The sequence below is a fragment of the Elephas maximus genome, chromosome 3, assembly GCF_024166365.1.
Source record: "Elephas maximus indicus isolate mEleMax1 chromosome 3, mEleMax1 primary haplotype, whole genome shotgun sequence".
NCBI lineage: Eukaryota > Metazoa > Chordata > Mammalia > Proboscidea > Elephantidae > Elephas > Elephas maximus.
In genome coordinates, this window is record NC_064821.1 from 197,408,428 (window position 1) to 197,436,305 (window position 27,878).

At 38.4% G+C, this 27,878-nt stretch overlaps 1 protein-coding gene across 2 annotated transcripts in view; it reads left to right on the forward strand.

Moving 5' to 3' along the window:
- The window catches only part of LOC126073794 (myeloid cell nuclear differentiation antigen-like), a 70,751-nt gene extending 44,407 nt beyond the window's left edge, over positions 1-26,344 (forward strand). For both annotated transcript variants that reach the window (XM_049880880.1, XM_049880881.1), the window contains 5 exons: positions 6,047-6,214; positions 14,209-14,376; positions 16,332-16,745; positions 18,792-18,980; positions 21,190-26,344. In XM_049880880.1, the coding sequence (XP_049736837.1) occupies positions 6,047-6,214; positions 14,209-14,376; positions 16,332-16,745; positions 18,792-18,980; positions 21,190-21,252 (1,002 nt within the window). In that variant the 3' untranslated portion in view covers positions 21,253-26,344. The remainder of the gene's footprint in view (positions 1-6,046; positions 6,215-14,208; positions 14,377-16,331; positions 16,746-18,791; positions 18,981-21,189) is intronic.
- Positions 26,345-27,878: the final 1,534 nt, after the last annotated feature.

The following is a 27,878-nucleotide window of genomic DNA, read 5'->3' on the forward strand; positions in this document are numbered from 1 at the left end:
ATGGTGATTGGTAGACAGGGCTCACATACTTGTATTTGTGAGCTGAACCGGTAGGAAAAAGAAAGAAGAAGATTCAAAATTTCATTACCTACGGTAGTTTATCACCCAAGCTCTAGCCTAAAACTGCATAGCTGACCCATGCTAAAGCCTCTACCACTACCATCCTATGCATACAAGTTGAAGACTTCCTTTCCAAATACATTCTCAATATTTTTGTTTGTTTCTTTTTGTCACTGTTCTTAGCGTTGTTGTTGCTTTTTGTTGCAAGAATCCATATTGCCCTGTGTCATTTCTGTATGTGTTTGTGGGAAGATGGATTTAGAAAACTGTTCCTGTTTGTTATTTTGGTACTGGATTCCATGGTGCACCTTTGTCTAGTCACTACCACCTGAGCCACAAAGTGGTGACACTTTGAATGGACACTTTGGTGTCACCCTGCTTCACTCATGGATACTGGCTTGGAAAGGACATTGTGGCACTTTCTAAGGTCCCACCCCTCTACTTACATAACACAGGCATTTCTAAGTCCAAGGAAACATTCAATGTGGCCAAATTCCTCTTGAACATGAGAATCGCTGGGAGGGTCACGTAACTCCTCAGCCTCATAGAAGGAGAAAGAAAGTATAGCCATTTCTTCTTCATCATCCAGACTCTACCACATGAAGTCTAGCAAAGCATTCTGACCCCTCTCTTTACTACCCACCATGCAACCAGGAAAGACTTGCTCCCTTGGGTTTTTTATGCTTTCAGACACAAAACCAGAAACAGACCATTATTACCTCTGTGATCATCTCTCAGCTCTCTTCTAAAATACAGATGACACAGTGGCATCAATCATGAACAGGAATGGTAGCAGGAGGGGAACGCTGTAAGGAATCACATAAATCAGTCATTATCTGAGAATATTATCCAAACAAAGATTATGCTTTGGCACTTAAATTGTACTGTTGTGTCAAAAGTGTTTGATTTAACTCATATTCGAAAAGTTGATAGTTCAAGGAAGTCCTGTCAATAAGATGTTTTTTATTACCTTTGGCAGACTTGAATGGAGAAGCTTCTTCTTCAAAGTATATCCACTAAGATGTTGCTCTGGGGCCCCCATTAGCAATATCTGCACAAAGCATGATACATCTGCTGAATGTAGAAGACACACAAAGCCCCACTAAACATATTGAAATGATCAGGACAGTATGAAAATTTCATTTACTGAGCATTTACCCTATGCAGGACTCCAAAATATTTGTTCTTTCTGTATACAATCTCATTTATTCTACATAACACTCCTGAAAATGCTATTTTTTAATCTCACCTCACGTGTGAAAACTGACTTCAATGAAGGTAAAAATTATTTTAGAATGTCATAGAGACACTGAGAGTGAGTTGTATCTTTTTGGAACTGTAGAATTTGAGCAGTACAGGTCCCTTTGTTGTTCTGCAGTGGGATGGCAGGTAGTACACTCTAGATGCAAGTACAGGAGGTAGCTCTAACATCCATAACTCTATCAAGTGACATTTTATGGTTGGATCCCTGGATGTCAGAAGTGGTATTTATTGTGACAAATTATCCTAGTAGGATGAATTTGATAAATTGACTTCTATTGTTGAAATTAATGGAAGTTGAGTAGTATTATTTTAGAGACAGTCCTCACCCTTGCTTAAACAAAGTATATAAACCCAGGTAATGCCAATGGTCTGGGTGGAAATTGAATAGTTCTAAATATGTTTGAGAATCTGGAATGATCCCTACTGCCTGCTGAGGACTAACAAGGATAGAAGTATCCTGACTCTGGAACTGGGGCTTTGACATAATTATTTCCAGCAAGATGGTGATTGGGCACACAAAGGAAGAAGACATGGGCTTCTAGATGGAGCCTGAAGAGCACTTGATAAGCACCCGTATAGGTACTTGCTCAGTGAGAAAGGCTTACCCAATAAACATCCATAATTTGGATTGACATTGACCTGAGGTTTGCTTTCTTTAGAACCAGGTAGGATATTTACCAAAAACAAAATAAACAAACTAACCATATGTTGTGCTTCACCAGGTACGTGTAGGCCAAGTTATAGCAGGTGCATTCTTGGTTTCCCTTAAGTCCAGTGGAGTTGCAATGACCAGAGAATGACTTTTTCCGGAAGAAGTTTGTAATGCTGGCTGAGATAGAAGCCATGGAGGTGGTTGGAGTGTCCTAATTTCCGTAGAAATGTGACAGAGCGGACAGCATGCTTAAAGAAAAAGATGAGAGAAAAGCTGTCTGTCCTGCTTTGCCTCGTATTCAAAGCCATCACACATTCACCCAAATTTTTAACTCCAAAAGGATGAAGCTTCCCCAAGGGCAATGTATGCATGCATATGTTTTGGGGAGCAGCAGCACATGTCCAACAGAATGCCAAACTCAGATGCCTTTCTTGCTTCTAGTATCCACATCCAGCAGTTTCATATCCAAGGTACCATACTCGAGCTTCCATTTGTTGAGTCTCCCTACACTATGATTACAGGATTGATTAGAATCTGCAAATAATTTTTCATCTGATTTCCAACTCTATGCAAGTACTTTAACTAATTTAATCCCCACTGATCAAGGGTCTACTTCAGGATCCTAATGGACCCTAATTCCCTTCCTATTGGTGTCAGTTCATGACATAATTCCAGTCTTCAAGAGGGTTGTCATTGGTTAGTTATGGGGTAGGAGCCCTGATGGCCCAGTTGTTAAGCAATGGGCTGCTAACTGAAAGATCAGCAGTTCGAACCCACCAGCAACTCCCTGGGACAAAGATGTGGCAATCTGCTTCTATAAAGATTACAACCTTGGAAATCCCTTGGGCAGCTCTACTCTGTCCTATAGGGTCACTATGAATGGGAATTGGATAGAGGGCAAATGGCTTGGTTTTTATTTATTTACTTATTGGTAGTCTTAGGGTAGAGAAAGAACACTGTCAAGTAGATAGACAGGGAGAGATGGATGTGAGAGGGAGTTCATCCTCTACATCCAAGCTACATTTCCACCCTTTCCTCTTTACTTACTGGCCTTTTTTCATGATTGATGTTCACCATTCCATGCTCCCTCCAAGATTACATGTTTTTACATACGCTACTCCCTTTGTTCGGGATTCCTTTCTCCTCTCTCTTAGCTGGCCCAAGTCTCTATAGCTGCCAACCTAGAGTTGTAGCTCAGGTAAGTTTCCCTGATACCCCACCTCCATAAGTCCAAGGTGAAAAACATAGTTCACATTTCTGTTCAGCAAATCTTATCCCAGCATCTCTTTTGCTCTCTTGTGACTCACCTCTCTCGATCACTGGCAGACAGAGCTTACATACCTATGTTTGTGAATTGAATCAGCATGAGTGTTTGTGACAAGACGGAGTTAGCACCCTGTGCTTGTTTGTTGTTTTTACACTGGGTTCCATGGTGGACCCTTGTCTGGTCATTATTTCCTCAGGCTCAAGTTGGTACTACTATTTCAATATGAGTGATGAAATCTGGGCCTCCCTGTTTTTTTCATGGATACTGGCTTGATAGGGACTCTGTGACATTCCCAAAGGTACAATCTCCCTACAAATATGATACTGGCATCTCTATGTCCAAGGAAACATATGATGTGACCAAGACCCTCTTGAACACAGGAGTTGCTGGGAGGGTCATATAACTCCTCATTCTCATAAATTGAAACAGAACTTGTAGCCATTTCTTCTTTGGGGTCCACCTTCTACCATAGGATGTCTACCAAAGCATTCTTGACAACTCTATGACCCACTAAGTGAAGAAAAAAGACTTACTCACGCATCACAAGTTCTCTCAAAGACTTTTTCTATCCCTTGGGTTCTTTATGATCTTGGATTCTAAACTGGAAGTGGACCATTATTACCTTTGTGATCTTCCATCAGGCCTCTCCTAAAACACAGACCACAGAGTGGAATGAATCATGAACAGGAATGGTAGCGAGAGAGGAATGCTGTAAGGAATCACAAAAATCAGTCACTACTTAAGAATATTATCGAACAAAATTTATGTTTTGGGCACTCAAATTGTACCACTGTGACAAAAATATTTGATTTGACTGATTTTGAAAAGATGATAAGCCAAGAAAGTCTTTTCAATAAGATGACATCACTGCCTTTGGCAGACATGAATGGAGAAGGTTCTTCTCTAAAGAACCTCCACTAGCCCATTGATGTGGGGTTTCCATTAACAGTATTCACACAAGGCATGAAACATCTGCTGAACCACCTTCTCTGTGACCTACTAGGTGAGCAGGGAAGCCTTGCTTACTCATCATGAGTTCTGACAGAGACCTTTTCTGTCCATTGGGTTCTTTATGCTCTAGGATCCAAAACCAGAAGCAGAATATTATTAACCTTGTTATTTTCTGTCTGCTTTCCTCTGTAGTACAGTCCACAGAATGGCCTGAATCATGAACAGAGATGTAGCGGGGATGGAATTATTGTGAGACTAAGAAAAATCATTTGGTGATTAAAAATATTTTCTAACCAATATTGAGTATTATCCACCCAAATTCCACTGTTGTGATGAAAGAATTTGGATTCACTGATTTTGAAAATATAATAGGTCAAGAATCTCCTCAATGTTGTGGCATTGCTACCTGTGAATGGAGTTACTGAATGAAAGTGAATGGAGAACTGTCTTTTACATAGTGTCTTCAATGACAACTTGGATGAGGTTTTCCATTAATGATAAAAGAATAAAGTTGGAAATATTTGAGTGCCCCCCGCTAGTAGATAGACAAAACTCCACATAGACATAATCGAAAAACAATTACAATAATTATACTTCAGTTTACTGGGAATTTATTTTGTGTTAGGCTTGGAAATTTTGTGCTTTGTGTACATTATCGTATTTATTCTTTATAATACCCTCATTAGGATGTTATTTTTAATGTGACAATACATGTGAGAAAATTGAGTTCTTTCAATGTTTGAAATATTCCCTAAATGTCCCAAAGAATTGACAGATTCAGGACTCAAATCCAGCCTTCTTAAACTGTAGAACTTTAGCATTAAATATATTCCAGAGTCAAAGTGTAGGCATTAAAATGTCTGTAATTTATTTATTTTAATTTTTAGAATAGGTAATGTTATGTTTTGAATTTTTTTCCATAATCCAATTTCTGCAAGTCTTCTTCTGAGAAATGGGTTTATAGGTATTTTTATAAGGTGTTTTAGTCAGAACACTATAGTCCAGAAGCATGTTCTTCAAATAGTTCTCCCATTCACCTCTTTATCAACCAGTGATACCTCGTGAATTAGGTCACCAGTTTCCAAAAGTGGTAAAACTTGTCACAAATTGTCCTCGTATGACAAAAATTATATATCATCTTTCATTAGTGAAGTTAAAATTGTCAAGGGATAGGATTTTAGTGAAACTTTACACTCTTCCTTAAACTAGGTATAAAAAATAACAAGTTTTGGTAATTTCCCATTGGGAGCATGAATAGTTCTAAACATGGTTAAAAATCTGGAAATTTATGGTTGCCGAATGTAGATGATACAATGAAGTGTCCTGCCTCTGGAATTTTGGTTTTGATGGATTGATACCTAACAACGTATTCATCAGAGTACATGTATCAACGGAGAAATGAATTCCTTATTGAAGTCTGAAGAGGAGATGATGGGCACCCTTTCGTGTACTTTTTTGATGAGAAAGGCTTACATGGCAGATGTCCAAAAGTGTGGCCATCTTTGTTCTGAGGTTTATTTTCCTTAAGAGCTGGTAGGGTTATTTATCTCCATGAGTTTGTTTGACCAAGTTGGCTTAGCCTAATCTGCAGCAGAGGTAAAACATAATTTTCTTCTGATATCACTGCAAATTTTATTGTCTGAGATTGAACTTTCCCCAGAGAAGTTTGTAACAGCTGGGATGGAAGTAGGGAAGTGATTAGGGTGTCTGAATTTGTGCTTTCATTCCACAGAAAAAAAGACAGGTGTAAGATTATGCTTAATTAAAAAAAGCAAGAGAAAATATCTGCCATGCTTCATCTCATATTCAAAAATATTAACCAGAATTACATGTACACATATTTTTGTCTTCAGAATACGAACAACAAAATCACCAACATCTGTCCTTCCAAAAAGACAAACTCATCCCAGGAAGAGAGATACCACGGACATACTTTAACGACCACCACACCTTCAAGTGAGTGGCAAACTCACGTTCTTCTGATTGATCTGGCAACCCCAATCAGGAGTTCATCATGCAAGGTACCATTGTTATATTCCCATTCCTTGTTCCTTCTTACCTCTTAATAAAAGGGCTGATCAGAATCTCTAAAGAGCTTCTCATCTTATCACCTATGGTATACAATTTCCTTAATTAAATCGCTCATTCATTTTCAAGTGTGTACTTTGAGATCCTACCAGATTCTAAATCCTTGTGATTTACAAGGTGTGTGTTCATGACATAATTGTTGACTCCCAGACTACTGTTTTGGTTGATCTAGATGTAGAAAGAGAATAACAAGGAAGGAGGCAGACAGATAGAGATGAAAACAGGAGTGGATTCATCCCCTACACACCTGTTTCCTTTCACTTCTTTCTCCTTTGTTCACTGACAGTGCTTCAGGGTTTATCTTCAACATTCCATGCTCCTTCCCTTCTCAAGTGTTTTGAAAAATGCTACTTCGTTTGCTTGAGATTCCTTTTTCCTGTGTCTTCATTGTCCCAAGTCTCTTCAGCTGACAGCCTAGAGTTGTAACTTGGGCAATTTCCCCTGATGCCCCACCCCCAGAATACCTCAAGTCTTCCCATTTTTGCTCTCACAGCACCCTTTACTTTGGTTTTATAGTATTTATTACAGATAAAAGAATATACATTCTTAACTATGAGACAACAAACTCAGATTAAAGCTCCCCTTTCCAACTTGATCAGAAGGCAAAGTTGGAAAAGGGAGCTCACATCTCTGTACACCAAATCTTATCCCAGCCTCCTTTCTGCTCTGCCATGATTTGAACCCTCTGGTCAACTACACACAGGGCCCAGGTGCCTATATTTGTTGTAAATGGGTACAGAAACAGAAGAGAAGGATACAAACCATTATTTCCTATTATAGTGTGTCACCCAAAATTTAGCCTAAAGCTTCATATCTGACCCATGAGGCAGCCTCTGCCACTACCACCCCACATATTTTAGTTGAAGACAGGCTTCCTATACATAAGGGTCCTTAATTTTTGTTTTTGTTTGTTCCAAGAATCTTTATTGCCTTCTATCACTTATACATGATTTATAGTGTGCCTAATTGTCATTTCAGCACTGATGGTCATGGTGGGTCATTTCTCTGGTTGTTTGCATCTCACACCCTCTCTTACCTCAATGATATAAGTTTTCCTTCTTCTGGCAGTCCATGGTATGTTCAATATTCTTCACCAACACCATAATTTAAAGGCATCAATTCTTTTTTGGTCTTCCTTATGCAATGTCTAGCTTTCCATACATAGGAGGCGGTTGAAAATACCATGGCTTGGATCAGGGGCACCCTAGTCCTCAAAGTGACATATTTGCAGCAGATTTGCACAATGCAATGTATCATTTGTTTTCTTAACTGCTACTTTCATGGGTGGTGATTGTAGATCTGAGTAAAATGTAATCCTTGATAACTTCAATATTTTCTCCACTTATCATGATGTTGCTTATTGGTCCAGTTGTGAGGATTTTTGTATTCTTTATGTTTAGGCTGTAATCTCTGGTCATCATTTGTAAGTGCTTCAGTCCTTTTTGTTTTCAGTAAGCAAACTTGCGTCATCTGAATGACCCAGGTTGTTAATGAGTCTTTCTCCAATCCTGATGCCAACTTCTTCTTCACGTAGTCAAGTTCCTGGGATTGTCTGTTCAACATACAGATTGAATAAGTATGATGAAAGAACACAACCCTAATGCACACCTTTCTTGATTTTAAGCCATGCAGTATCCCCTTGATTTCTTGGAACGACTGCCTCTTGGTCTATGTACAGGTTCTGCATGAGCACAATTAAGTGTTCTGGAATTCCCATTCTTTGAAATGTTATCCATAATTTTTTATCATCCACACAGTCCAGTGCCTTGGCATAGTCAATAAAACACAGGTAAACATCTTTCTGGTATCCTCTGCTTTCAGCCAAGATCCATCTGACATCAGTAATGATATCCTCATTCCACATCCTCTTCAGAATCCAGCTTGAATTTGTGACAGTCCACTGTCAGTGTACTGCTACCACTTTTGAATTACCTTCGGCAATATTTTACTTGTGTGTGATATTAACAGCAATGGGGGTGGGGGAGAAATTATCCTGAGGAAAACTGTTATTTTAAAATACTATTCAATCAAGCATTGTGTTTTAGGCACACAAATTTTACTGTTTTGATGGAAGAATTTAATTTAAAAATATGATAGCTCAAGAAAATGAAAGAAACCAAACCTGTTGCCGTTGAGTTGAATCTGACTCACAGACACCCTATAGAAGCTCCTTTCAATGAGATGACATTACTACCACTGGGAAAAGAATGAAAAAGTATTCCTTACAGACTGCCTCGCATAACAACTTGAACAGGGTCGGTGTTTTTACACCCATAGGGATCATTCTATGCATGTGGAATTCATTTAAACACAGAAATACCAGGGAAGGTCGTATAACTCCACTTCCTCATATAGCTAAGCAGATGATGCAGCCCTTTCCTCTTTGGTATTCAGCCTATTCCATAGGAGGTCTACCAAAGCATTCCTTCCCACTCTCTATGACCCACTAGGTAAGCAGAGAAGCCTTGCTCACTCATCCTAGGATCTTGCAAAGATTTTTTTCTATTCTATGGTTTTTTTTGAGGGAACCCTGGTGGCGCAACGGTTAAACACTAGGCTGCTAACTGAAAGGTCAGTGGGTCAAACCCGCCCAACAACTCTGCTGGAGAAAAGACAAGGAAATCTGCTTTCATAAAGATTTACAGCCTAGGAAATCTTATGGGGCAGTTCTACTCTGTCCTATGAGGTCACTGAGTCAGAATTGACTTGAGGGCTCGCAACAACAAAAGAGTTCTTTATGCATTTATATTAAAACCCAGATGCACACCATTATTAACTTTGTTATGTTCTGTCACATTTGCCCTAAAGCATAGAGCACAGACACCATCTACATTAGCAAGGTTGATAGTAGGGGAGAAATTACTCTGCAAAAGCAAGTATTTTAAAATATTATCCAAACAGAGGTTACATTTTAGGGATCCAAATTCTACTGCTGTGATGAAAGCATTTGATTTAACTGATGTTGAAAGTTAATTCAAGAAGTTCCTATCACAGAAATGAATGGAGAACCTTCTTCTGTAATTACCTCCCAAAAAGCCTCAACCTAGGTTTCCATTAATAGTGTCAGCAACAAACAGGAAACATCTGTGAAACAAAGCAGACGTACAAACCTCCGCATAGATACAGTGGAATACCAGTGGCAATGGCTATGTTTACGTTTATTGAAAATTTACTATGTTCTCGATTCTTAAATCTGTGTGCTTTATGTACATTATCTTACTTATTCTCCCCCTAATCCCAATGCACGTGTGAGAAAACGGAGATAGACTGAGATTAAATATCTTCCCTAATGTCATGAAGAAACTGAGAGTGAGAACCAGGATTTAAGCCCAGCTCTACTTTTTTTTTTTTTCTACTTATCTCTAGAGCTTGAGCTTTTAATGCATGTATGTTGCTTCAGAGTTAAATAACTAATGAACTACGCCTGTAATTTGTTTCTTAAAAATTTCTAAATAGACCATGTTATTTTGATTTTTTTTTTTTTTCCATAGCCCAGCCCAAGTCTTCTATTGAGGAACACAGTTGTAGGAAATGATCATAGAAGGTTTTAGCCAGGAAGCCACTTTCCAGAGGCAGGTACTTTGAGCAACTCTATCGTCAGCCTCTCTGTCAACAAGTGACAACTCATGAATTAGATGACTCAGGGACAGAAATGATAAAAACTGTGGCAAATTCTCCTTGTATGTTGAATGTTAGAAATGGACTTCCATTGATGAAATTAAGCTGGTCAAGTAATATTATTTTAGAAACACTCTCCACTCTTAAACAAGGTATAAAAATACACTAATTGTAATTTCCTGGGTAGAAAATGAACATTTCTAAATATGGTTGAGAATCTGAAGGATTTGAGGATAGCATTATTCTGCCCCTGGAACTGAGGCTTCAACAGATGATTGCTGGCATGATGGTGATCACAGCACAGACAAAAAAGGAGACATGTTTTCCTGCTTAGTGCCTGAAGAGCAGCTGATAAGCACCTATCAAGATATTTGCTTGAGAAAGGCTTACTCAGCAAACGCCCACAACCATGGACATCATCCTGAGGTTTGCTTCCCTTAAAGTCTGGTAGAGTTACTTACCAAAAAAAAAAAAACTACCCATGAGTCATTTTTGACCAGTTTGGTTTAGACCAAGTTGCAGCAGATGTAGGGGCAGGTTTCCATCCAAGACCAATAAAATTTTAGTCATCAGCATATGACATTTTTTGGGAGGAGTTTGTTATGCTGGTTGGGGTGGAAGCCAGAACGTGATTTGAGTGTTTGTGTTATTAGTCCATAGAAAAGTGACAGAAGAGACATCGTGCTTAAAGAAAAGAGCAGCCTATACTGCTTCATTTCATATTCAAAACCAGCACTCAATCACCTAAATTTCTGACCCAAAAGGATGAAGATACCCCCAGAGCTAGGTCAGCATGCACAATTTTAGGGACCAGCAGCACATCTCCAACTGAGAGCCAAAGTTGGATTCTTGTGATACCTTCAATATCTGAATCCTGCTGTTTCACATCCAAAGTACTGTCTTCCTAGTCCCATTCTTTGTGCCTCCCTACAACATAAGTACGGTGGTGATCAGAATCATTAAAGACCTTCTCATTTAATTCTCTACTGTATACATTTTTTAAATTTCTAAATAAATTACAAATGTATAGTACTAGATGATAATTCCTTTGCTATTTACAAGGTATGTGTTCATGACAAAATCCCTGACTTCAAAAAAGTTACTGTCTTTTTTTGGTCCAGGTGTAGAGATAGAGCTGGCAAGTAACCTGATAAGTAGAGAAGAATACGAGTGTGTTCATCCCCTACATCCAGTCTCCTTTCACCCTTTCCTATTTGCTCAATGACCATTCTTCAGGATTTATTTTCAGTATTTCATGCTCCATCCTATGTCATGTGTTGTGACATACTAGGCATCATTTCTTTGGAATATCTTTCTGGGGGCTGTGTCTTCACTGGCCTAATTCTTTGCAGGTGTCAGCCGAAATCCCTTCCTTGGATAAGTATTCACTGATAACCCACTTCCAGAATAGATCAGGTCCTCTCACATCCTTTGCTTTCACTAGTCCCATTTCTTTGACTTTATAGGATTTATCACAACTGTAATGTCATGTATGCTTTCTTTCCCTATCACACAATAAACTTGGATTATAAGTTCCATAATCTGGAAAGCAAAAAGCAAGGGTGGAAAATTGAGAGTGCCTATCTGTCCATTGGAAACCCTGGTGGCATAGTGGCTAAGTGCTTCAGCTGCTAACCAAGAGGTGGGCAGTTCAAATCTGCCAGGCGCTCCTTGGAAACTCTATCAGGCAGTTCTACCCTGTCCTATAGGGTCCCTGTGAGTTGGAATCTACTCGACGGCAGTGGGTTTTGATCTGTCCATTAACTCTTATCCAACCATTCCTTTTGATCTTCCATTATATGATTCCTATAGTCACCTGCACTCAGGGCCCATATGCCTATGTCTGCAGTGAGTTTTCAAGGAAAGACAAGAAGGCAACTAAAATCATTATTCTGTGCTATGGTTTGTCACCCAAGACACAAGCTACACATCTGATCCATGCTGTAGCCTCTACCACCATTCCACACATACCAGTGTAAAACACACTTTCTATACATAGGGATTCTCAATTTTTTGTTTTTGTTGTTTTTGTTATTGTTATTGATATATTTAGCTCTTTAAATCCATATTTCCTACTTTAGTTTCTACGGTTTTTAATTGTTTGCTGAGTGATCAGTCTTTCCTGTCTGCCATTTATGCACAGGTGGTCATAGATGGTGACTTTGTCTAGTCATTACCACTTCAGGTCCTTTGTCTCTGCTACTTCCGTGACAGAAGTGCACATCTCAGGACAACTCTGCTTTCTCCCCGCAAACTGGGATGCATAAGACAACTGCATGTGATGCAAGAGATGCATGAAGTTGTGTGCCATCTTCTAAGGGCTCACTTTCCTAAATACGTGACATAGCCATTTCTATATCCATAGGAATCATTCTGCCACACCTGAAAATCCTTGAACATAGGTATCCCTGTCTGGGCCGTATGCCTCTATGCCCTCATATAGCTAAGAAACAATGCAGCGATTTCTTCTTTGACATCTAGCTACTTCCATAGGAGGCCTTCAGAAAGAGTGTCTGACCACTCTTTATCACCACTTAGGTGAGCAGAAAAACCTTGCTCTTACTCATCATGTGTTCTTCCCAAAGATTTTTTTCTATGACATGGGTTCGTTATGCTTTTGGATTCAAAATCAGAAGTAGGCTATTTTCACTTTTGATATATCTGTCATGTCTCCCATAATGCATAGATCACAATGAATGACATGAATCATGAATAGGAATGGTAGTGGGGGCAGAATTAATGTAAGAAAAAGAAATCAGAAGCTGTTTTAAAATATTATGCAACCAAAGATTTTATTTTAGGCATTTAAAATATGTTCTTGTGAAGGAAGCATTTGTTTTAACTGATTCTGAAAAGGAATTAATTCAGGAAGCTCCTGTCAAGGAAATAACATTACCATCTGTGATAGAAGTGAATGGAGAAGGTGCTTTAAAAAAATGATACCCATAGCTCTTTGATATGTATTTTTCAACAGAGTCAGCATAAAGCATGAAATATCTGTTGATCAGGGCAGACAGACAAAACTCTGCATAGACTGTTGAATAAAAATGACAATAGTGATATCCTGTTAATTGAGAATTTGTGGGTATTGGACTCTAAATACTCTATTATTTGTGTATGTTATGTTATCTATTGTAGCATTCCAGTGAGGATACCATTATTAGCCTCATAACACATCTCAGAAAACTAAGGCTTGTCAACCTTAAGAATCTTCTTCAAAGTAAGAAAGTTAGTCAGTGATAGAGCCAAGATTCAAAGCCAGTCTTAGTGAACTCTAGAATCTGAGCATTTGATGGCATATATTTACTTCCAGAGCCAGAGCACATTCTACAATGTCTGTAATTTAATTTTTCTACAAATTAAGAATATATAGTGTTCTGTTTTGGATTTGTTTTCTACAGTCCAGGTTCTACAAGCCTTCTAATTAGGAATAAGATGGTTGAGGGGTTGTCAGAGTGTGCTCTAGTCAGGAAGCTACACTCCAGAAGTAGGTACTTCAAAAGTTCTCTCATCTACCACTTTATCAATAAATGGAACTTTATGAATTAGATTACTTAATGCCAGAAGTATAAAAATTGTGGCAAATTGACCTAGTATGATGAATGGTAGGAATGAGCTTTCATAAGTGAAATTAAAGGTAGTCAAGGTACATGATTTGACATATTTTTCACTCTTGCTTAAACAAGGTATAAAAATCCAGGTTACGGCAGTGCCCTAGGTAAGATCTCCAATAGTTTTGAGAACACTAAGTGTTCTTTCTGACTGATGTGGACTACAAGGTTTGGAGAATCGTGTCCCCAGAATTGTGGTTTTGAGAGACTCTTAGGCACAGTCATAATCAGAGCACACAAAAGAATAAAGTACTGGATAACCTGAAGCCTAAAGAGATGTTAGGAAACTATTTGTGCATTTGCTTTATGAGAAATGTTTAGTATAAATAAACATTCATAAGTTTGTCAGACTTTGTTCTAAGATTTGCTTCTTTTACAACCTGATTGGGATAGCTACAAAAAAAAAAAATTCTTCAAGAGTTTTTCATGACCAAATTGACCAAGGCCAATGTTTTGCTTATTTACAGCCATGATTCCATTCCTTTCCCAAGGAATTTCAATGATTTTATATTTTATCATTTGCAGAGAAGATGGTGATGCTGGTTGGAATAGGAGCAGAGGTGATGTTGGGGGTATCTGAATATAAGATATTATTCCAGAGAAAATTGGCAGAATGAAGATCCTGTTTAAAAAAAAAAGAAAGAAAAAATATTGTTCTTCATGTGATTTTGAAAAGCAAACAAACTACTTTCTTTCAGGAAAGGGGAGACATCACCACTGAAACCAATGATTCCAAAAGAATGAAGCTAACCCTGGAGCAGAGTCAGGTTCCACAAACTTCAGCACCCAGCACATCCCCAACTGAGGGTCATCCTCAGTCTTGTGTGATGCCTTCACTAACCCCGTCCAGCAATTCCTTGACCAAGGTACCACTCCTGTTCCCATTTTTTATTTCTCCCTAAAGGTAATTACAGGGATCATCAGGAAAGTACTTCTCATCTAACCCCTTAACTATATACAATTTATTTGAGTTAAATCACTCATTTATTTATCAAGTGTGTATTTTGAGGTCCTGCATAATTTTAGTATCAATCTCTTATTATGATCCCCTCTACGCATCTAAGACAACCTTATAACTCAGTGGGCACCTTTTCACCCCTATTCTATAAGAGGTATAACTAGTCATTTGTTTGTTTAATACTATTTTTGTGTTTTTGCTTGTTTCTTCTCAATACACAATGAAAAAGATAGCTTATAGTAGAATAGAATGGAAAAATACAAAGCCAACTAGAGCACTATCATCAATTCCTTCCCTTCACTTTTTATTATACTATAGAACATTTAGTAAATACATATGGATAGACAAAAATTATTAAAATTTAAGTACTGAAACATCTTCTCTAGAAAATGCTGCATTTTAATATATACTTTTTTTAGATATTCTTTGTTATGTGTATGCAAAAAATATCATTTTCTCCAAAATGGAATCACATTAGATATGTCTTTCTGTAACCCAGTTTTTTTTTTATTCAATATCTCTTAAATAGCCATTTAATTCAACCAATACGGATTTAAATTATTACTATCATGTTAAAAGAAATTGCATGGTTATTCTATAATTTATTAAAAAAAAAAAAAAAACCTGTGTTATTTCATTTCAGGTTGATTCCAGTATTTGCTCTACCTATACTGAACATAAAGAATGTGTTCCTTAGTACTTTTTTTCATGACCCTCAGGGTAGTTGAATAATTTCTTGCTTAAGTCCTACACTACTTGTCAAGGTGTTGTATTTCCCAATGTTAGGATGAATTGGCCACACTGATAAGTCAATAAGAGTAAAGCCCCATCACTCTCAGGTCATGGCCTATATACCTTTCCAGGTCAGAGCATACTGAGCACTGTAGACCACACTTACTGCCTAAAAATCAGTGATCTCTAGTCTAATTCGAAGTGCTCTCCTGCAACTCAGAAATAGTGTAGACCACTGTGGAGAAAGGAGATCAGAGAAAGTCCCCTGACTCCTGGCATTTCCATTTACATGCTTCTCCACAGGGTCAGGCCATTGTTCTAACTGGAGAGCCTCTAGTCTAAATCAAAAAGAAAAAGAAGTTGCCTTCATGTCATATAGACTCATAGTGACCCTGTAGGACAGAGTAGAACTGCCCAGTAAGGTTTCCAAGGCTGTAAATCTTTATGGAAGCAGACTACCACGTCTTTCTTCCATGGATTGGCTGGTGGGTTTGAACTACTGACCTTTCAGTTAGTAACTGAGTGCTTAACTACTGTGGTACCAGGGATCCTTCAACTCGGGGAAATTCATGGGGTTTAACCCCTTTGCAACACAACACTGCTTTCTTAGAAAGGGTCTTTGTGATTTGAGTCATTAAGCTGCCCTATCTACTGGGATTATTTCCAACTCAAATCCTAAGAAGTCTATGATTTGTGACTTGAACCATTCTCCACTCTCAGCAATGTTAAGAGTGATTCATTTCTTCCTAATTTTTATCTTATTTTGTTACTGAAGTGGATGGAGGGGAAATAAATTGAGATTTTTTTTCAACCTCATCTCTCTTGGGAGTCACTTCGTGATAACACTGACATTGCTCACTGTCTTGGCATAGTTCTTGCTAAGAGACAATCTTTTCTCGTGGAGTTAATTCTTGTTAAAGAAAAATATTCTTCCTTCTAGACTCATAAAGCAATGAAGAATAAAAATTTTAAAATATTGTCCATTTTTCTAGCCATACATGTCTAGTTTTTTCCAACTCCACCCAGTTATTGTATTTCTTGAGGCTCAACACTGAGTCTGAGATGGCTCTCACTAAAGAGTGGCCTTGTATTCCTTGGTTAATTAACTGTTGTTTGATGTTTCTGTTACAGAAAGCAATATCGAAGACTGAACCTAAAGAGGCTTCCAAAGAAGAGGGTACCCAGAGGGGCCCCAAAAAAGTGATGGTGTTAAAAGCGACAAATCCATATGGATACCAAGGAGAGGGGAGAAAGATGTTTCATGCCACAGTGGCTACTGAGAGTGAATTCTTCCGAGTGAAGGTTTTTGATATAAGCCTGAAGGAGAAGTTTACCCCAAAGAGGATCATTACAATATCAAATTATGTTGGCCGCAATGGTTTCCTGGAAGTGTACAGTGTCTCAAATGTATCTGTTGTTAATACTGACGAAAAGATGGAAATCCCAAGAGCACTTATTAAAAATGCAAATGCAACTCCTAAAATCAGTCATATTTGTTTGCAATCTCCAGGAACATTTGTGAGCGGGACTTTTATGGTCCATAACGTAAGTCTACATCATTGTTTTGTGTGATTTTCTTCTGCAACACCAGAATTCAAAAGTCATTAATTGCCAACTGGAATTTGGTCTGAACCCACGTACCTGAGCAGGGATAGTTGGCTGGAGTCTTCCCACTTCAGAATACAGAATCAGTAACTTGTTAACATTCCTTTTCCCAAAATATCATCATGCAAGTTCTTTAGAAAGAGATTCACCAGGAAACCTTGGCAGTTTTTCACTATGATGCTCATTCATAGCCACCATGGTAAAGAACGGTGCAGTTTAGATCTCCATACAGACCCTTAGGATTTTATTTCTTTCAGTTCTGGCCTATCTGTATTAACGACCACCTTAACTTAGTTGTGAATAAAGAATTGCCTATCTGGCTTGGATTCTGGTGTGGTAACCAGGGTGAGAAATCAATAGACTATGTTCCCCTAGAATGCAACTATGACCAAGATGATTATAGCTGAGATTACAATCATTTGGATACTAAAGTGCTGTCACCTTTGTCCCATTTATTCACTCAACAAAATATTGTGGAAAACTGACTTTGGAATTAAATAATAAGCAAAATATAGAAACATTTATTTTATTTTTGGTATTAAATAATAAGAGAAAAATAAATGAAAAGAAGAAATCATATAGTTTAACCACTCAATTTATAAATATGGGCCATTAATTACATACAGAGAACGTTCTTGTGTTCGCAGAATCAGAGTGTGCCTTTAGTCCCAACAAACCATGTAAACACTAAGTTTAGCTGACTTAACCTGTTTGAAATATTTTTCCACACTCCATTATACATGTCTTCTAGACTGACTCTTTACTTTTGCCTGTGCTGTTTTCCATACACACTGTTTAAATGACTCTATTAGTTTCCTAGAGCTGATGTAACAAAATACCAAAAACTGGGTGGCTTATAAGAACAGAAGTTTATTGTCTCACAGGATTGGAGGCTAGGAGTCCAAATCAACATGTCAGGCAGGCCGTGTTCCCTCCAAAGGCTCTAGGAGGAGATCCTTTCTTATCTCCTCCAGCTTTTGGAAGCCCTAGATATTCCTTGACATGTATATGCATCTTCACTCGTCACATGGTCATCCATCCTCTGTTTGTCCTTGTGTCCCTTCTTCTCTTTTATAAAAACACCAGTCATATGGAATTAGGACCCACTCTACTCCATGACCTCATATTAGCTGACAATATCTTCAAAGACTCTATCTTCAAACAAGGTCACATTCAGAGGTACAGGAGTTAGGACTTCATTATATATTTTGGAAGGACATATCCAATCCATAACAACAATGGTGCTTATATATGCATTTGCAGAATGAATAAGCAAAAGTATAAGAGAGATAAAAACTAGAAATTTGGACTAGCCCATCTGAATTCAAGAGGGAGGGCAGGTTGGAGAAGAGTGAATAGAAGAAGACAGAAGGAATTACATATTGGGTAAAAATCTCCTTAAAGAGAACTTGTAATAGTCTTTCTCAGACTTGTAATGAACCTTGAATTGTCTTTTTTCCCCTGTCCTGGGATAGGTGCCAAAGAAATCTACCAAGGTTATCAGATTCCTCTGTATCCAGGCTCCTTAAGAAATTTCAGTTATCCTAAGGTATGAGCGGAAACCTTGGTGGCATAGTGGTTAAGTGCTACGGCTGCTAATCAAAGAGTCAGCAGTTCGAATCCACCAGGTGCTCCTTGGAAACTCTATGGGGCAGCTCTACTCTGTCCTCCAGGGTCGCTATGAGTGGGAATCGACTCGACGGCACTGGGTTTCGTTTGGTTTGGTTAAGGTATGAGCGGCAAAAACAAGGAAAGTAATTTTTCTAAAGGACTCTAGATAAAGACTTGGAACTAGGTAGGGTAGACAGAGGATCCAAAATAGGGGATTTTCTTAGCAAGTCATTTTAAGCTACTCTATAAGTATAATTCCTGGCCTATATCTCGCATATACCCTGTCAAAGACAAGTTTTCACTAAAATGTTTGTATTTTTCGTTGACGTAGAAATTACAGACCCAGTCTTTAGATTTTTTTTTTTTTTTTTGCAGAAAATGGTGAGGGGCCAATGCACATACTATGAAATACAAGATAAAACAGGGAAGATGGAAGTAATAATGTATGGACGATTGACTCAAAACAATTGCCAAGAAGGTGATAAACTTCAACTCATCTGCTTTGAATTGTCAAAAAATATGGAACAGTGGCAGCTGAGATCTGTAGCTCACAGTTTCATCAAGGTAGGAACTACATTGGGAATATCATTCTAATGTGGCAGTTTACTTTGTTTAGGCTTTAAGAAAACTAGGTTGCTGCTATTACACAGAGATTTCAGCAGGTAGTATAAGATTTAAACCTCGCTGTTTAGTATGTGCAAACTTCTTTCTTTCTTCCTTTCTCTCTTTCTCTTTCTCTCTTTCTCCCCCTCCCTCCCTCCCTCCCTTCCTCCCTTTCTTTCATTCTTTTTTCCTTTCTTTGTTTACTCCTTCCTTCCTTTCCTTCTCTCTTTCTTTCCTATCTTTCTTGAAAGAAGAGTTTATAATTACATTGAAGAGATAAAATAGAGAGACGCTTTTAAATGATATATGATTCCCAAGGTAAATATTAAAGAATTGGTAAAATCTCCAAAGGCAGGGAAATAGTTGATAAGAATGTGGGCTTGATTAAAGTCCAGCTCTGTGATTTTTCTAGTTACCTAAGCAACTTAAATGCTATGACCCCACATTCCTTATCTGGAAAATGAGGGATATATTTTCTATCTTAGAGATTGTTCTGAAGATTTTACAAAATGATGCATGACACCACTTATCACAATGACTTTCAAATAATAAGCATTCAATATCTTGTAGCTAGTACTGTTCGCTACATAAAAAAAAATGAGAGAAATCTTCTAGATAAAAGAATACTCATATAATGACCCAAAACTGTGATACACCAAGTTTTAGAAAACTGAAATTTTCATAGATGTTGGGTGGGGGGTGGGGGGAGATAATGATTGCTCTTTGGTTAAATGTTGAGAAACACAAATTTTATAGTAAGTAGACAGGTGAAGGAAATCCTGGTGGTGTAGTGATTAAGAGCTATGGCTGCTAACCAAAAGGTCAGCAGTTTAAACCCACCAGCCGCTTCTTGGAAACTGTATGGGGCAGTTCTACTCTGTCTTATATAGGGTTGCTGAGTCAGAATCAAGTTGATGGCAGTGGGTTTGGTTTTTGATTTGGTTTTGCTGGGTGAAAGAAAGAGAGAGGAAGGGAGGGAGGGAGGGAGGGAGGGAGGGAGGGAGGGAGGAAGGAAGGAAGGAAGGAAGGAAGGAAGGAAGGAAGGAAGGAAGGAAGGAAGGAAGGAAGGAAGGAAGGAAGGAAGGAAGGAAGGAAGGAAGGAAGGAAGGAAGGAAGGAAGGAAGGAAGGAAGGAAGGAAGGAAGGAAGGAAGGAAGGAAGGAAGGAAGAGAAAGAAAGAAAGTGAACAAAGAAAGAAAAGGAAGGAAAGGAGAAAGAGAAAGAGAAAAGAAATATATATGGGATGGAATTAAAGGATCATTATCAGGAGGACATATGTTTTTCTGGCAATAATCTGGACAGTAGGTTAGAGGTAGGCCCCTGGAGATGGGAAGATCAGTTGGAAGTTTATTGAAGAAATCCAAACAAGAAGAGAAAAATGCAAGTGGGCTTGGGTGGATGAAGAAGAAAGTCTTGTAAAGACAGATTCTATAATTCATTATGACTAATTACGGGTGGTGGTAAGGGAGAGGGAGAATTCAAAGATAATATCTAGGTGGTCATCATAGTCATTTGGATGATGATGGTACCATTCACTAAAGTAAAGAACATAGAGGGAAGAGCTGTCCTTAATGAAATGTACATCCTGATCTACAACAGAGGTGGCTGGGTCTACATGACAAAGACCATGCTCTTTGTCAAGCTCAAGCACACCCCTTTGGGATTCTTGGTAACACTAACCTAAGCTACCACTGGAATGCAAACAGGTCAAATATGAATACTAATATATCCAGGTACACAGAAATGCACCCACTCTCAGATCTCTATTTCCTGGATCCATCATTGCAAACATCACAACATTTACCCTCCTAGCAATTGCATCAAAAATACCTTTTTAACCTTCCTCCCACCTTTCTTCCCCTATCAAAATCTTCTCACCTCCTAACATTGGGTACACCAGCTCCTTCGTCTCTGCTGTTGCTACCTGCACCTCTTGCCCCAGTCCACATTTGCTCATGGATATAAGTGAATATTTGATTTTAGGCTCCCAACCAAAGGAGGCAGGTGGTGGCTCAAAGGATAGGAATACATTAAAGGAGTTAGGTACGAGTGAGACAAGAGCCTCTAGAAAGGAAAGAAGGGAAGGGATGTGGCTCCTGAGGAATAGGTAACCACAGTGTGAGTGAAGGGAAACGTATAATTGGTCTTTCTTTATCTCTTTATTCTTCAAGGTTATCAAGACCAAGAAATACACCGAACAGCCACTCAATCCTAATTCAAATATGGAAACTTGATTATAATCCTCCTCCTAAAAACTTGGATGTCATTCATAATGATGTGTATGGAGATAAGACCTACATATGGAAATATACATATATCTGGTGGAAATAAGCAATATATTTACCAGCTATTAACTCTAGGAGCCCTGGTGGCTCAGTGGTTAAGAGCTTGGCTGCTAACCAAAATTCTGGTGGTTCGAATCCACCAGCTGCTCCTTGGAAACCCTATGGGACCATTCTACTCTGTCCTAAAGGATCCTGTGAGTCAGAATCAACTCAGTGGCAATGGGTTTGGTTTTTGTTTTATTAACTCTGGGTAATAGGATTAAGGGTGTTTTTTATTTTCTTCACTACATACTATTTCGTATTTTCTAAGTACCACGTTTTGTGTTAATTTGAAAAAGAAAGCATTTTCCCCCCTTAACGGAGTGCTTCCTAACGTCTCTCTAATCCACCTGCAAGTTGCTTAAAAGCAAACAGTTGTGACCTGTAAATCAGAATGGGGCACACAGGCCCAAAGCAATATCTGAATTTGCATTCTGGATGAAACCTTTGGAGGAGAAGAAGAATAAACAATCCATACCCTGCATCAAGGAGCCCAGGTAAAGGGGCAGATATGGCTGAAATCCAGCCTGTGCTTCCATTGGCATGCCCTGTTTCCTGGAAAGGGACTGCTCTAGCTCAGAACAAAGGATCCCAAAAACAAAGGATATCTTTTCAAAATTGGCCTTCCTAAAAGGGGCTAATGACTGACTAATTTGTCTGCCAAAAAAAAAAAAAAAAGCCTTCTGAGGATTTGCACAACAGTACTAGAATATATTAGAAGCATTTCACGTCTGTCTGATGTGCAATATCCAGTCCCATCCATTTTTTCAAGTATCAGCACTCCTCAGTAGCTCTCTAACAATATTTACTGGTTAACATTCCACATTGGAGTCCCTGTGTAATGCAAAAGGTTAACATGATCAGCTGCTAATAAAAAGGTTGGAAGTGCAAGTCCACTCAGTGATACCTCAGAGGAAAGATGTGTGATCTACTTCCAAAAAACCAACTATTAAAAACCCCATGGAGTATAGTTCTATTCTGAAACACATAGGGTCGCCATGAATTGGAATTGACTTAACAGCAGCAGGTTAGGGGTATATTCCACATATATGGATTCCATCAGGAAATTGCCTCAGGCAAAGACTTACATTAGACACATATTGAAGAATAATTAATTTACTCTAGAGTAAAATGGTAGAAATACCTAAAACTGAAATTTACAATGTATTTATTGATCACATAATTTCACCTTACATTTTGCAATTGTGTTGCTTCATTTAATCTTCACACTAGCTCTAGAAGTTTGATAGTTTTCTCTTTATTATTCTCCCTCTATGAGAAAAGAAGGAGCCCTGGTGGAGAAACAGTTAAGTGTTCTGCTGCTAACTAAAATGTAGGCGGTTGGAACCCACCAGTTGCTTGGGGATAGAAAAGGCTTGGCGATGTGCCTATGCAACCCTGTGAGGCAGTTCTGTTCTTTCACATAGGGTCACTATAAGTTGGAATTGACTTCAGCACACACAACAACAAATGAGAAAAACAAGAAACAGAAAGAGAAAGTCATTTTCCTAATGACAGATGTTAAATTTGTTAACATGTTAAGCCTGATTTGGAATCATGGCCTATTGGTTTCATTTGTGGCGGTATGCAGTGAAGGGGAGTGAGGATGAGAGGAAAATGAAAAGGGATAGAATGGGGAATCCTTCCAATGATTTAAGCAAAAGAGGCTTTAGAATTGTGGCTTATGGTTTGGGGTCAAAGATCCAAAGAATAATATTGCATTGTTTTTCTTTACATTGCCTCTTTTCAAATTACCTGTTGATTTTGTTTTGTTTATTTTTTTTTTTATCACACGCAATGATAGGCTTAGATACCAATTTAGACATTAGTTACATAATTCAATTTCCTCATCTGAAAATGAGAAAATTGAAGTCCAGAAAATCTAAGTGAAGTGATGACGACCGCAAGATCACTCAGCTAGTTAGGAAATAGATTTTATCCTGAGAAAATACCAAAATCAAATTTGATTTATGGACACTGAGAGAAAGGACTGCTTCATACACAAATGATGTTTATATTCTGAGCTATACCAATAATTCATATTCATGTTGCTTTCTGTAGACTGTTATTGATCTTCTTGAGTATGTAGGTAATAGTGATTAAGAGTTAGATAAGGAATCATTTAAGTGACCATTCCAATGTTTTTGTTTTCCTTAACATTACCCTAATTTACCTTTGAACTTGTAACTTCTAAGGACGGAGGTGTCCCTAAATGAGATGAGTAGGAAATGACACCCCATTGAAGAGTTTACTTCATTGATTTTTTTCACTTAAATTCTTTTATCCTCTAATTGCAAGCCTCCATTCTTCCTTGTATTTTGCAACTTGCCTTATATCATAGCCCTCCCTTGGAGGCAAAGGAAGATATGGAAGAAGCTATAAATTCCCCTAAATGTGGACCAAGGAGATAGTCACAACAGTCCACAGAGATGCTTATCTGCTACCATAGACATCTCAGAAATCTGGTTTGTAGCAACGCTTTGAAGACATGCAAGAGGGAGAAGAATATCTCTGGGAGGATCTTTAGGGTATCACAGTATGACTATGATTATAAGAGACACACCCAACCTGCAGTGTCAATACCTTTTCTCTACAGCAGAAACATGGAAATTTATTGCACTGATTTTATATACTTTATGTGTCTTAAAATTTTCATGATTAATTTTACAAGTCATTGTTTTTATATTTATTTTTACTCAGCCATAAAATAAATGATTATATCCATACTATAAAAAATTCAAATAATTTGAAAGTTTCGTTGGAAACTGGAACAATCACACTTTTGTCCCCAGAGAAAATCACCATTGCTTTACTGTGTATTTTTCTAGACCACAGACCTTTTCTATTCACTTGTATGTGTATATATACATAAAGAAATATATCCCTGTTTATAGGAATTTTAATTAAAATGACTCAGTGTCCTCATTTGTAAAAAGAGGATTAATAATAGTATTTGCATAATAGGGCTGTTGAGGACATTTAGTGAGACAATCTATATAAAACCAAAAACCCATTGCCATTGAATTGATTCCAGCTCGCAGCAACCCTAATGGACAGAGTAGAACTACCTCCCTGGGGTTTCCAAGGCTGTAGTCTTTACAGACGGAGGCTGGCACATCTTTCTCCCACAGAGAGCTGGTGGGTTCAAATTGCCAAGCTTTGGTTTAGCAGCTTGAGCACTTAACTACTTTGCCACCAGGGCTATTTAACCTATATAAAGCATTTAGCAATTAACTAACGTGAGATTAAACAACTGATAAACATAGTTGTTTTCATTATTGTCTATAACTTGTATTTTTTATTTAACAGTATGTTTTTAGAAATATTTCTGTATCGGAGCATATAAATCTAATTCATACTTTTTTAAAATGTCATATAGTATCTAATAACAAATTTGTCATTGATTAATTTTGTTTTTGTTATTGGTCACTTCAATTGAATTATTACTAAATAAAAACAATGTTCAGTTAATGTTCATAAGCCAACATGTTTCTAGGTGAGTATCTATAAGTGAAATTAAGCGGTAGAAATATATATTTATGTTAAGTGTGTAAGGTTAACACTAGCTAATTTTCAGAAGTATATCTCTAGACCTTCTTCCTAGTCTGCCTTAGCCTGGAAGCTCTGTTGAAACCTGTCTACCACAAGTAACCCTGCTGGTACTTGAAATACTGGTGGCATAGCTTCCAGCATCATTGCAACCTATAAGCCATCATGGTATGATCAACTGACAGAAGGGTGGTAGGAGTTGGTTAATAGCATTATTTAATTCTTCCATATCACTATGTAATTTTTGTCTACTTGTTTTATTAACTGAGGTAGTTTACTCATCAGGTATTTTGTTAGGTATCCTGTAAGCCCATATCCCCATGAAGGTATCACCTACTCAGCTTTGAAAAGTCTTTTAGAGGGAAGGGCCAAGAGCAAAATCTGAATCTGGTTCAGGCTCACGCATTGAAGAAGAGGACTCTGGAGCAGAGAGTTCAGATATCACAGAACTACAGCCAGTCCCTCCACACGATGCAAGTCAGGGGCTCATAGGTTAGCCTTCAAATTCTTAAAGAGAATTATCTTTAGGAGAAGTCAGCCTCCCCATTTGGCAAAGCATCAGCACCAGGGTGATGATGCACCAGGGTAGAAAAGTCAGTTTTCCCTGTTTTTATCTGTTCCTTATTCCAGACTGTCTTTTGCTCTGCCCTGATTTTACCCTTGTGGACACCTGCACCTCGGGCTCTGAAGCCTTTATCTGTGGGAAATGGACAGAGTGTCCCAATGCAGCATCAGGGACAGACAAGAGTAGACTATAAATCCCTGCTCTTTAATCTATTTTCTAAATGATGCCCCCGCTGCTCTATGGCCCAGGCTACAGCTCCCACCACCAAGCTACACACACCATTTCATGACAGGCTGTCATATGTAGATGTTTCCCAAGACTGTCATGTATGTGTTTGATCTGAAAAATTATATTTCCCTTTAGAGCTTCTCCAGGTTTTGTTTGGAGGATGGAAGTAACAGCCTGTACCTGTTTGCCATCTTGGCACAGGTGGCCATAGATGGAGTTCTTGTCTAGTCATTCACACCTTAGCCCCCTTGTCTCCATGCCACTTCAACTACACATGTGACCGTATTAAGACAACTCTGATTTTCCCATGCATGCTGACTTGGAAGGGACTATGTGATGCTTTCTATGACACTATAAACATGCCACATGGCAATTTCATGGCTTTTTAAGTTCCCCCCCCTTTTACGTTTCTCTTGGTAATTTAAATGGGTAGAAAATATATTTTAAAAGTCATGATGTTATTTTACTCTTTCTTTAAAGTGACTCTAGGAGCCCTGTTGGCACAGTGGTTAAGAGCTTGGCTACTAACCAAAAGTTTGGCAGTTCAAATCCACCAGCCACTCCCTGGAAACCCTGTGGGGCAGTTCTACTTTCTCCTCTAGTGTCACGTCACTATAAGTTGGAATCGATTTGATGGCCACAGGCTTTTTTTTTTTTTTTAATCATCATCCACAGGGTTTAGTTTGAGCAATGAACCTGATTTCCCTATGAAGGCAAACTGAAAGCACATGGTTGAAGTGGACAATGATTCAATGATGCATAAATCAGCTTGGCCAGCTCAGACTCCAGCACTGAAAGATGTTGTAGGGATAAGGAGGTTGAAATAGGTTTTTGATATGAGTATACCAAACACAGGAGTACCTGGGTGGTAGAAATGGTGAAGTGCTGGACTGCTAAGCAAAAGTTTGGCAGTTTGAACATACCCAGAGGTGTCTCAGAAGACAGGCCTGATGATCTGCTTCTGAAAGGTCACAGATTTCAAAACCCTATAGAGCAGTTCTACTCTGTACATATGGGGTTGTCATGAGTGGGAATTGACTTGACAGCAACCAATAATAACAAACCCAACATATTCTACTCTTTCATTTTCTTCTTGGAGACCACAACCTTACCTCTAATGTGGGCCTAATGTGGATATAAAGGGCCTGACTGTTATTTCTTGGTGCAATTGCTCTTCTACTCGCTCTTACTCTTCTCCTTAGCCTGATGAGTTAGGGAATTAACCTTCTGGGGACTGTTCCCTGAAGGTTTTCAATGACCTCGTGAATTGATATTTCAGATGATCAAACCAAAACCAAATCTATCGCTCTCCAGTCAGTTCTTAATCATAGTGATCCTATAGGACAGAGTAGAATAGTCCTAGAGGGTTTCCAAGGAGTGGCTGGTGGATTAGAACTGCCAACCTTCTGATTAGCAGCTCTTAACCACTGCGCCACCATGGCTCATTTGAGATGATTTAAAAAAAAAAAAAAACCTTTTGCCATCAAGTTGATTCCAACTCATAGTGACCTTGTAGGACAAAGTAGAACTGCCCCATCAAACTTCCAAAGAGTGCCTGGTGGATTCAAACTACTGACATTTTGCTTAGCAGCTGTAGCACTTAACCACTACACCACCAGAGTTTCCATTTTCGGATGATATCAAAAAACCAAACCCATTGCTATCAAGTCGATTCTCATGCCAACCCTCTAGGATGGACTAGAACTGCCCCATAGAGTTTCCAAGGAGTGCCTGGTGGATTCAAACTGCCGACCTTTTGGTTAGCAGGTGTAGCTCTTAACCACTACACCACTAGGGTTTCTTTGAGATAATAGGAGGCCATAAATGTATGTCCAGAAATGAGTTCTCTCATTTCTCCCTGTGAGCTTTCTGTATGATTACCTGAATCACCAATTTGGCCACTGACAAAAGAATCAGGGAAACTGTATTTTTTTAAAAACATTTATTTAGTGTAGTAAATATATATGTAATAAAGCATTTGCCATTTAAACATTTTCTATACATACTGTTCAGGGACATTAATTATGTTCATCATGTTGTTCAACCATTGCCACTATCTGCTTCCAAATTTTTCCATCTTCTTTAACAGAAGCTCAATGTACCCTAAGCAATGAGTCCCCCTTTCCTCCCTTCTGCCTACCGCTGGTAACCACTAACTTCAGTCTCTATGCACTTGCCTGTTCTAGATATTTCA